The 11,655-nt window shown below is 33.5% G+C and overlaps 2 protein-coding genes across 5 annotated transcripts; both read left to right on the top strand.

Annotated features, from left to right (window-relative positions):
• Positions 1–991: 991 nt before the first annotated feature.
• Positions 992–3,406, top strand: LOC105952830 (protein PSK SIMULATOR 1). The gene is made up of 2 exons (XM_012976406.2): positions 992–1,282; positions 1,524–3,406. The coding sequence occupies exon 2, from the start codon at positions 1,607–1,609 to the stop codon at positions 3,176–3,178; it is 1,572 nt and encodes a 523-aa protein (XP_012831860.2). The 5' UTR covers positions 992–1,282; positions 1,524–1,606; the 3' UTR covers positions 3,179–3,406.
• A 2,436-nt stretch (positions 3,407–5,842) lies between these two features.
• Positions 5,843–10,612, top strand: KDTA (KDO transferase A). Of its 4 annotated transcripts, none has more exons than XM_088823776.1 (13): positions 5,843–6,094; positions 6,210–6,294; positions 6,417–6,459; positions 6,973–7,095; positions 7,847–7,966; positions 8,049–8,127; positions 8,284–8,400; positions 8,670–8,767; positions 9,080–9,170; positions 9,388–9,507; positions 9,593–9,663; positions 9,755–10,021; positions 10,265–10,612. In XM_088823776.1, the coding sequence occupies exons 1-12, from the start codon at positions 5,896–5,898 to the stop codon at positions 9,929–9,931; spliced, it is 1,323 nt and encodes a 440-aa protein (XP_088679902.1). In that variant the 5' UTR covers positions 5,843–5,895; the 3' UTR covers positions 9,932–10,021; positions 10,265–10,612. The 4 variants fall into 4 exon arrangements, with proteins under 4 accessions (XP_088679902.1, XP_088679901.1, XP_088679903.1 ...); XM_088823775.1 differs by having other exon boundaries at positions 5,844–6,094; positions 6,210–6,303; XM_088823777.1 differs by having other exon boundaries at positions 5,895–6,094; positions 6,192–6,303.
• Positions 10,613–11,655: the final 1,043 nt, after the last annotated feature.

Here is an 11,655-nt window from a genome sequence, read left to right as displayed (position 1 = left end):
TTCACCCCGATGATTCGAAAGTATGCCAATGGATCGCAGCCTAATCGAACTGCAGGCGTATATTTTACTGCAAAACTACTCAAGCACCAAAAACGCATAAAAATTATAAAAAATATTTAGCAAACAAACAATAAATAACTTTAAGGTCCCTATAGTATCGAAAATTACAATTACTCCTAAAACATTGCTAAAATAACTTAAGAATCTTAAGATGAATATGCCTGAACAAGAAATAACAACAATGCCAACTTACGAGGCCGAGTTTTTACCAACATTGTTACTATCTTGATTTCTTGTCACAATATCTTTGCTTAGGTTAGGACAAGTTAAAAATTTTAGATCTTCTTCCCTCCAATTACAAAGCTCATTGAATTGAGCCAAGACAAGAAAACAACTAACTCCTAGATTTATATCGCTTTATTTAATTGAATAAAAAAACACTAGCCAAATGTAGGAACAAGCATATACCCCCAATTAAATTCCATCCTTATTCCAAAACAAAAACCAAACAAGACACTAATTCTGCCAAATGTTATGTCGCTCGCATGGTTTGCAAGTTAATTATACGTGAGTGTAGATTTATCCAGTGCAACTATATGACTATAGTTCTTTTATTATAAAAAAAATAAAATAATGGGTTATAATTTGACTTCTCGTCTATTTCAATTTAAATGTTTATAATTTTTAGTTAATTTTTGAAATTTTAAACATTTCCATATTTTTTAGTTATAGTTTAAATATAAATATTGATATTTATTTTATATTATATATAAGTGACTGAAAAATGAAAATTATGAATTATGTCAGTTTTGATCTGAAAATAACTTATTTTGAAACAAGTTTTCTATTTCCAATTATCAAAATTTCCAATTTTTTTCACAAGGGAAATGGAGTTAATTTTTAACTTTCAAAAGAAATAATTAAAAAAAAAAATAGAATTAAATCTTAATTAGTTTTTCAAAAGTGGTATATTCCGGTTGACACGTGCGTCATAATATCCGAGAGCACAAAAGCACACTCTACCTCGTTCACGCCGAGTTTCTTGGGCGCACTATAGTTTTGTCGCGATGATGCGGCTCAATATAGTCCCTCCCATCTGGCGCCGGCTAACGTACGCACCCACCCGCTCTCTCCGCTGGCACAGAAAATCCTGGGATTCTGTTTATTCTCAGCTCCACTTTGCAGCAACCTTCTCTCTTCTCAGAGATTACTATTAATGCCCTAATTCTTCGGGGAATGTCGATTCGGATCCTAAATCATACCCGCTCTTGCTTTGAAAACGGTGAGTTTGATTTTGAAATTTAAGCCCTAATAATTATTTGGTTAGATGCTTTGGTAATTTAAAATTATAATTGAAGTTGAAGATACCCTTTTCGATCAAATCATTAGCTTTTTAGTTGATAAATTTTGCTTCCCGATTATTTTTTTTAATTGCAATTTAGTGGTGTTAACTGTCTTGCTGATCTAGTTTCTGCAATTTTAAACACTGTTTAATCAATTAAATTTGTTGAATTTTGATTCAGGAATAATTTCGGAGCGGATTAGGGTTCGTATTTAGGTAGGTGGGGTTTTCGTTTTTTTTTTGGTTTTTCAAACATTTGTATTGATGGTGGGGGAGAATTTGACAGAGACTTGGTTCGCTAGTATATGGAAGAGTTCGCGTAAGAGCATATCGCGCGAACCCGAAAGACAGTCGCTCGGTATTTTAGCGTTGGAAATCTCGAGATTGATGTCGAAGTTGGTCAACATGTGGCAGTTCCTCACCGACAGACAAATCCTTCGTTTGCGGGAAGAGATTGCGAACTCGGTCGGGATCGAGAAGCTTGTTTCGCAAGATGAAGGCTATCTTATGGATCTAGCGTTTTCTGAAATAATCGAGAATTTGTCGAGTGTCGCGAAATCAGTGTCCTTACTTGGAAAGAAGTGTGCAGATCCGATTTACCACAATCTTGAAACGGTTTTCGATAACCCGTTGGAGATTGATCCGAAATGGTGTTTGTGGCAATATAGACTGAAGAAGATGGAGAAGAAAATCAAGAAAATGGAGAAGTTTGTGGCTGCGACCGAACAAATGTACCCGGAGATTGAGGTTTTGGCGGAGCTCGAGCAGAGCCTGAGGCGAATGCGAGCTGGCGCCAGCTCAGCAAAAGTGAGGCTTCTAGAATTTCAGCAGAAGGTTCTATGGCAACGGCAAGAAGTCAGGAATCTTCGAGAAATGTCACCTTGGGTAAGAACGTACGACTACATCGTTCGACTTCTTCTCAGATCTTTATTCACAATTATCGAAAGAATCAAGTGTGTTTATGGGGTTGAGGGAAATGACAATTTTGCCCCCATCCCCGGTGATTGCCTAGTTCGTAATGATTCCATGCAAGAGAACAGTGCGTCTAGGATTTCTGTAGGGAGGTCGTTTTCGAGTTTAGGGTTTGGCGGTGAAAATAGCAAATCGAAGAGCAAGAAACAGCATTTCTCGAAAAGTGGAAGATTCGGTGCTACAGGGTGCATGACGGGTGGAAGTGAATCTCCTGTTGCTTATATAAAAGACGTATATAATAACAAGACTTGTCCTAAAGTATCATCGTTATTTAATTCGAAGCGTATTATATCGAACGCTCCTCAATCGACTCTCGGCTATGCTGCTTTGCATCTGCACTACGCAAATGTCATAATCTTGATCGAGAAGTTATCTTCGTCTCCTCATTTGATCAGCCTCGATGCAAGAGATGATCTCTACGGTATGCTGCCTTCAACTCTCAGAAATTGTCTGAGGGCAAAGCTGAGGGTATTTTCGAGAAATTCAGTTTCTTGTACTGGATACGACGCTGACCTGGCGGCCGAGTGGGGTTTAGCAATTGCGAGGGTATTGGATTGGCTTTCGCCGCTTGCTCATAACATGATCAGGTGGCAATCTGAACGGAATTTTGAACGGCAGAGATTCGTTTACGGGTCGAATGTTCTTCTTGTACAGACGCTTTATTTTGCAGATAGAGTAGAGACGGAAGCGGTGATTGTGGAACTGTTGATGGGCGTAAATTACCTTTTTAGATTTGGCAGAAAAATTGACGAGAAACCGTACAGAGAGTCTTCGTGCAATGGGGCTTATGACGGCTATTTATTTCCGAGGGGTGGTGTGTACTGCAACGTGATTGATGATAACAGCATAAGAGAGCTTTCTTGATTGGTTCGACGCTGTGTTTTCAAAACTAGGTGCTATAAATTTAACGAAAGACGGTTTCTTGAACAAGCAAGTGTCTTGATGAACTTCGATCTTCAAACTTCGTCCGAGTTTTATTTGATATCACTAAAGTTAATTCGAGAGTTTATTGTCGTAATATCGTACTAAATGTTGTAATTTGATGTATATGTTGAAGAACGTTAGATGAAGAACACCTTGAACTCGATGAAATTGGGAAAGAGTATTTCAATATATATATATATATATATATATATATATATATATATATATATATATATATATATATATGGCTTAATTACACTTTGCACCTTTGAAATATAGTCTTTTGGCACTTTGCACTCTCGAAAAACTTAAAGAACATTTTACACCTTCAAAACACAATATACAATGCACATCATGTATTGAATTTTCATAAGTTAATTATATTTTACAAATTAATTTCCAGCAAACAGGTTCACAAATTATGCCAAAAGTTATACGGGTAAAAAATATATGTAATTATTATTTATTTTTGTGGGAAAAAAAATTTAATTGTCAAGTTTTTTTTTTTCTTTTCTTTTTGCAGGAAAAAAATTTAATTGTCAAGGTTTTTTTTTTTTTTTTCTTTTTCTTTTTGCACTTTTACGTTCTAAATTAGGTTCAAGGGTGGAGGAAAATAATATTTTTATTTTTTTATTTTACACCATGATAAAAATACCACCATAAAGATGAAGTTGCCTCATCGACTTTTAAAAGTTTAACTTGGTGTGCAGTCTAAACCGATTTATTTTATTTCAATGGTGCAAAATACTATTAATTTTTTTATAGCAGTGCAAAAGTTCCAAAATACTATTATTTCAAGTGTGGAAATTGAAATAAAGCCATTTTTTCATATGTGTTAATTTGTGTATAATAATGCATCAAAATTAAATTTAGGTCGACATATAAAAGGTTCGAAAACTAAGAAGTTGTATATCGTAGAATGTCGACACATTAATACCCAGTTAATAATTTTGATTAAATAGTATATTTGTCGATTCCGACCTAAGGACAACATGCTAATTAAGAATTTGCTAATTTATAAGATAATAATTTCCTTAAGTTGGAATTGACAAATATATTATTTAGCCAATAATTTAATCGAAATTTAGCCAATAGTCCTTCCTTATTGACATTAAAAGAAAATGACACACTAATATTTCTATTAGCTAAAAGTTTACTCTCAAAATTTCATTTGACTATTTCTCAAACCCTTAATTTTATACCACAATGCAACATTGTTTGAAACGGAATGATGAATTGGAAAGAACTCACAAGTATTCCTACTTAAACACGTCGAATTTTCGCTATTCGACATTGTTTAGACACCTACGGAAACTTTTTTGTTTTTTGTATTTCTATTAATATTTGAATTTGTATAACTTTCAACGTGAAATTAAATAATTTATGAGCTAGTAGAGAATTAATTAAATCTCATATAATCTAGTTAATCCAGCATATGCAATTTGAATGATGATTGAATTAATAAGATCATTGAGATGCTACATTCGGTAAAATACACCGGGTAATTTTTAACTATTGATGGGATAAAATAATTTACCACTAATCACACATATATATGGGTGTGATTATTTGTTGATCTTCAACACTTAATAATCACTCAGTGTATTTCACGGGTATAGCGTCAAATAAACCATTGAATAATAGTAACATTTAATTAACGTACATCAATTTTAATTGGCGAACTTGTATTAATAAGATTTTTGTCGATCATAATTCTACTAATGTTTTTTTTTTATAATGAAGTACGTAATACTAACTTTTCATTAGTGGTTATTTATGTAGAGTCGGGCCGCGAATATGGCCCGAGCCCGACTCAGTTTTCCAATCATTTGCCCCGAACATTAGTATTTTGTATTAATAGGCTTGGTTCCACTTTGCACCATCGAAATATATCATTTTGGTATTTTGCACTTTCGAAATAAATTAATAGCACTTTGCACTATCAAAATACAGTAAATCCTGCATTATGCATTCGAAATGATTTTTTAAAGCTAATAAATGTAATTTAATATTTTTAGTGGTATTTATTTTGGATGACAAGTATCAAATCCATTTTGTTTTATTTATCAATTATTTTGAAACTATAAAGTGAAAAATTAAAAACACTTCTTATGAACATATTTAAAAATTATATTTTTTATCACAAAAAAATATTTTACAAAAAAAATTATTCAGCTATTTCGTAATTAAGTTATCTGAGAATCATATTTTCTTCCAAATATTTTTAACTAATATTTCCACAGTTACAATAAAAGATCCATCATTCAAATAATTTAGCCATAAAAGTTCATTTCATTTTATTTTATATAAAATATAGTATATTTTAATAATCCGGTGTGATTTTTATTTTTCGCATTTTATGCACTCAAAATTAGGTTCAAGGTTGAAGAAAATAACAATTTAATTCTTTATTTTGCATCCTGTAAAGAAAAAAAGAAAAAAAACTAATAAAAAATAAAATTTCCTTTGTTATTCAATTCATGGTGCGTTGTGAATAATTTATTGTGTTTTGAGGGTGCAAAGTGCAACTATTATTTTTGAAGGGTCAAACTGTCAAAATGCTCCATTTCAAGGGTGCAAAGTGGAATATTAATACTACTATTTCAAATTTCTACTGTGCACTGTTGAAAGAAGAAAAGAAGCAGAGGTCAATTTCAATGGCGAGTAAAAGAGGTGAAACAGTGTACAAAATTTACCGAGCCCTAACCCAAGGTATATCGCCGTTAATCCGCCTGCACCTACAATGGCGCAGGTTCCGCCGCCGCGAACATCCACTCCGCTGGCGGGAACGCCTCGGATTCCCCTCTGCTCCCCGCCCCACCGGCCACCTCATCTGGTTTCACGCCGTCTCCTTAGGTTATTATTTTTTTTCTTCTTCAAATTTAATCCCGTAATCGAGAATTCTAACCGTTAAAATTGTGCAATTACTCATTCCTGATTAATATAGTTTCAGCTGGGTTTGCTTGAACAGGTGAAGGATTGGCGGCGATTCCTGTGATCAAGTGCTGTTTGGAGAGAAGGCCGGATGTAACCGTTTTGATGACGACCACAACTACGTCAGCATTGTTAGGGATTTTATTTATAAATAATTAATTTTCTTAATTTGGCATTTTTACAGTATTCTTTCTGATTCTATGTCCTTTTTTGTTTTTCCCCAAATTTTTATTATTTTTGCCAGTGAAGTGATAAAGAACAGGCTTCCAAGTAATGTCATATATCAGGTACCTTCAAAATTATTCCTGGTAATTTCTACAATAGCTAGTTAGAACTTTTTTGTCGGATTTTTCATCGGTACTTTATATTCCTTTGTGATGATTTAAATATGATTGATGACTCCAAACCATGATCTTTTTATGGTATAATAATCTCGATTGCTGTAATACTTGGCCGTATTTTGAAATTCTAACATAGACTTGTACTTATATTTTCTTTCTCGCTTGTAGTATAGAATTCGATTGGTCGAACTACAAATTTGTGTTCCAGAAAAATATCATCCATCTGTATTTTCATCTTCATCGCTCCAGGTTACAAACATTTTGAAATACGTCTAACTGAGGAATGATGCTTGTTTTAATTTTCATCTGTTGATATGTGAATGTTCCCACTTAATACTTCAATACTCGAGAAGTTTTTTCTTTATCGGAAATATTGCTGAATTTTTTTGATTTCTCGATCCCTCCCTGACACTAATGGGAATGATACTTTCCTTGACATTACACATTGTTATGAACCAGTTTGCTCCACTCGATATACCGTCCACTGTGGATGCTTTCCTTCAACATTGGAGGCCGAATGCAGTCATGCTAATGGAAAGTGAGCTGTGGCCGAATCTCATTATGTGTGCTGCAAGAAATGGTGTAAGCTGTACATTCTCATTTTAATTGCACATAGTTTTTTGGTGCTCGTCTGTAGCCAATGCTTTTATGAGTTTACTGTGGGCATATCTCTCTACTGATGCAACTTTATGTAGAAATATGTTGGTTGTGATGAATGAATTAAACATTCTTTTGACCAATTCTTTCTCTAGCTTCCCTGTTTCACTGGTCTAGTGTTATTGACATTTCTTTGAGGCTAAATTACGGCTACCCCCTGAAGTAAGGTCAAATTACGAAAAAAAAACTCCTCTTGTTTGGGTAATTACAACCATCCTCTCAATTATGAATTTTTTTACACATCCACCCTTGCGATGTCAAATTTATTGGAATCTTCCAGATTATTTGGAATATTCTCCAGTTTGTACCCGTTTTACCCCATTCGAGCTCCATATTTTGAAACAAGATGATCATAAAATGTGTCTCTTGGCTTGTAAATATCAGATTGTGGTGCATCAGAAACTGCATTTTTGCACAAAACGAGTACAAACTAGAGAACATTCCACGAAATCTAGATGATTATGTTAAATTTGACACCATAAGGATGGACGTGTAAGAAGTTCATAGTTGAGGGGTGGTTGTAATTACCCAAACATGAGGGTTTTTTTCGTAATTGACCTTACCTTAGGGGTGGCCGTAATTACCTTTCTTTTATCATTATTAGAAACTTTCGTATCATATATATTTTTGTTAATTTCTCATTACTTGTGGTTACACCTGTTTGTTCTCTGTTCAGATTGCAATGACGTTGCTGAACGGCAGAATGTCTACAAAATCGTTCCAAAATTGGTCTCATCCACTATTTCTTCCATTGATCTCGTTAATGCTATCAAAATTTTCGTTGATTCTTCCATTGGTACGTACTCATATTTTCTGTCGGAAAATTCTGAATCTTTACCGCTATCTTTCATTGCTTTTGTTTCTCTCAATTACGACAGAGCACAATCCAAGGAATTCGTTTCCAGCTATTGCAAGCTTCACCTGTTATCATAAACTATTCTGGAGATCTCAAATATGGTATGAGGATTATCAGCCCTATCCAAAGAAATGTGAAATAATGTAACATGTACTTTGAGCTGACTCCTTATTGTATATGATTTTGATAACTTAATCATACACGTTGAAGTAAAAAACAAACATAGTAAAGTGTTGCACTTATTGGTTTCTTCTCAGCTGTAGCGGATTTTTGCGTTTCTGAAGGGAAGAAGAAAGGCCTGAAAGAATTCGAGGCTCAGCTTTCTGGTAGAAAAGTATGGATGGCTTCTTCCATTCATAAGGGGGAAGAGGAAGGTTAGTTTGATTGATGCCTACCTTGTTCAATTAAAGTAATTACGGAATCATTCTACTTTGTTCACTAGTTCTTAAAGCAAAAGCATCTGTTAGTATTTTGTTCGGGGAGTCTTTTGCAATTTGATCCCTGCGTAAACCTAAGCATAAGTGAACCTAGGATTTCCTTATGAGACATGACATGAATTTTGTGCCATTAGCAGAACTTTGTTAGACAGCTATAAAATTGTCGTTTCAAGTTTCAACTAAATTCTCATGAAACTGTTATGCAGTATTTATAGGAGCTCACGACATGCTAAAACGGAATCATGCCGATGTAGTAACTATTATTGTACCACGTCAACCTCAGCATGGAGAAGATATTGCTCAGGTATAATTTTATTGCTCAACTTTATTTATTTATTTTCTATAATTATTATTATTATTTTTTTTTTTTAATTTTCTTTAAATGTTATAACTAGACATTTCTATCTTCATGTGTTGGCGTGGTTAAGAAAATAAAAAATTCTCCTGTAGAGAACATTTGTACTATTTTGTGGAGTAGATCATCAAACTATACACTTACTATGGTTTCCGTACTCTTTTTTGTATGATAGATTTCAGCGTCAGTGTCAATCTGTACTGTATTTCTTTCGTTTTGTTGAGAGGCAACTTATCATGTGCTTTTGCTTTAATAATACAGAAATTACAGGAGGAAGGAATTTCAGTAGCATTGAGGTCTCGTGGCGATAATCTCACCCCTGAAACAAGTATATATGTGGTCGACTCATTAGGTGTATATCCATCCTTCATGCGACCTTTTTTTTTAATGGTAATCTGTTAATTTATCATAAATTTGGAAGATAATTATATTACTTCTAGAAGGCATCTCTGGTATTGTCAGCAAACGAAGGTTATTTTCAATGTGTAAGAAGTTAGAAAATGAGTGTACTCTTTTTACTTGCAATGTATAAGGAAAGCTACTTATATTTGTTTTATTCTGCTTCATAGGTGAATTGAGAGAGTTCTACAGATTAACCCCGATTGCTGTAATAGGAGGTTCGTTCGCAGTGGGATCAGCTGGTCATAATATATCAGAAGCGGCTGCAGCTGGATGCGCTGTTTTAACAGGTCGTTCATTTATTCTTTCTTTTTTTAACATGTTTTCTCTAATATTACTATATAAATTTGCTTATCTGGTTGTTCTAATTTTTAGGTAATCACGTTGGCCACTTCTCACACATGGTGGCAGAAATGCAACGCGTGAATCCCCTTTCGGTTCTCCAGGTATAAATTATGGGGAGCAAAAATAGAGACATGAATCTGAAGTTTAAACTTATAAGTTGGATCTTTAAAATATTATATTATATTATTTCAGGTTTCTGGTGAAAAACTTGCGGAAGCTGTTAATGAGCTGTTTGGTAATGTCGAAATTTTTGAAGCGCGTCGTTTGGCTGCCAGACAAGCATACCATGCTTTGTCTAGTGGCATTGTTGAAAATATATGGGAAATGTTGCAATTCCACGTATTCGAGAAGCTAAATGCAAAGGAGTAATTTTCAAATTACTTCATTTTTTCATTGCGTACTTAAGGTGACAATCTGCACGAACTACGAGAATGTTACGGTGTTATGTTGGCCTTCCTGGTAAGTCTTCTGTTTGATCAGACATGCATGAGTAATATGAAATTACGTAAAAAAAATTATCACGTAAATGCATTTATTCAAGAATAAAATGATAATACTACGTTTACGAAGGGTGTTTTGTATAAGATTTCCTATGTAATTTCAAGAACATTTCATCGGTAGTCATGCTATGTTAGAGTGTTCGTTTACCTTTTCTTATGCATAATGATGCATATATGTGATATTGGTGATTTTTTTTGGTAGTTGTGTGGTCCAGAAGCAAAAGGGAAGTCAATGGGAAACTCTGAATAGTTTCGTTACTGCTTTTTGCAAATGAAATGCAGAAAGAATACGATTATAAAGAACTATGTTTTATTGCACGGGCGACATCACATCGAACAACCAGGTACCGGTTTCTTGACTATGCTAATGTTACAACTTACAGCAGTCGAATATATAGTGTCACACCACATTTCTCAATTGATTGTATTTTATTCAAATATCAAGGATTCAACTATGCTAATGTGTCATTTTTAATTTTTATTATATACATATATATATATATATATATATAATATTTGATAATATTAAAAAAATAAAATTAAGCTTGCATGTCTTGTTCTATTTTTCTTTTCTTTTTTTTTTTTTTTTTGGGATAATTCTATTTTTCTTTTGTTCTATATAAAATCATCTTAATAGAAGTATAATGAAAAAAAACATATTATTATTTATTAGTAATAATAAATTGAGCTCGAACACGTCCTCAATTATGATGGTTTGATATTCGACGGAGTTCAAACGAAACTCGTCAAAATGTACTCGAGCTCACCACCAAAGCTTCGTTGTTTTTTTCTTTTTTTCTTTTTAAATTACTATTCTTCTTTGGTTGACCTCTAGTATTGAAAAATCAGGATTTCTTATTTTCTCTCTCTAGCATTGGAAAAAAATGGCTAATCTTGAATAATCAATCCCATCATTTCTTATCGTCAATCACGCCTTCAATCCTCATAATAGTTAATAGGCAGAAAAAAAAAAAAAAATAGAAATCCATTTGTAACCCCATTCTTCACTTTTGCCAGATAAATCCCGACAAGTTTTACAAGGATGTAATAGATTCCCTTCACTAAGTTTTCATCTGACAAGTAATATACTGAAAGCCAATAGTAAAATACTAAAATCATGTGATTTAATAATTATTATTATTTTATTGGAGTGGGTGTAAGATTAATGCTACAGTAATAGTAGGAACATGAATTGGAGGATTTGATGTTGATAGATGAAGTTGACGAGAGAGAAAATAAAAATTGTGGTCATGTTAAAGAATCTGGTTTTTACAGCGAAATTCAACTTTATGTGATTTGGGAACACAACTTTGCTTCTTTATTACTTAAAGCGAAAGAGAGAGAAAAAGTAAAACAAGAAACAAAAATATATGGTTGAGGAAAAATGATTTAAATTAAATTTAAAAGGATTAAGCTTGCACCAATTTACCATTCCGTAACCAGTTGGCATATACTCACTAACAGGCACAACATTCACCCAAGCGTAGAAAATTCTAAATCTGCCCTCACTCACCAATGAGTTGACTCACTAATACATACACAGTCAACAAGAAACACTCTCAATCAATCATCAACGAGTGTTTTACTAAAAAA

Source organism: Erythranthe guttata, chromosome 10, assembly GCF_056151865.1.
Source record: "Erythranthe guttata isolate IM_541 chromosome 10, IM_541, whole genome shotgun sequence".
In the NCBI taxonomy this organism is placed as follows: Eukaryota; Viridiplantae; Streptophyta; class Magnoliopsida; order Lamiales; family Phrymaceae; genus Erythranthe; species Erythranthe guttata.
The sequence above is the reverse complement of the archived record's forward strand: the minus strand, read 5'-3'. Positions and strand labels throughout refer to the sequence as shown.

What these genes read in the sequence shown, in the direction of transcription:
- LOC105952830 (XM_012976406.2), top strand. Translation starts at nt 1,607, where the DNA reads ATGGTGGGGGAGAATTTGACAGAGACTTGGTTCGCTAGTATATGGAAG.
- KDTA (XM_088823775.1), top strand. Translation starts at nt 5,896, where the DNA reads ATGGCGAGTAAAAGAGGTGAAACAGTGTACAAAATTTACCGAGCCCTA. An exon ending in TGGATGCGCTGTTTTAACAG is followed by an intron (nt 9,508 to 9,592) that starts GTCGTTCATTTA and finishes TCTAATTTTTAG; the next exon opens with GTAATCACGTTGGCCACTTC. An exon ending in ATCCCCTTTCGGTTCTCCAG is followed by an intron (nt 9,664 to 9,754) that starts GTATAAATTATG and finishes ATATTATTTCAG; the next exon opens with GTTTCTGGTGAAAAACTTGC.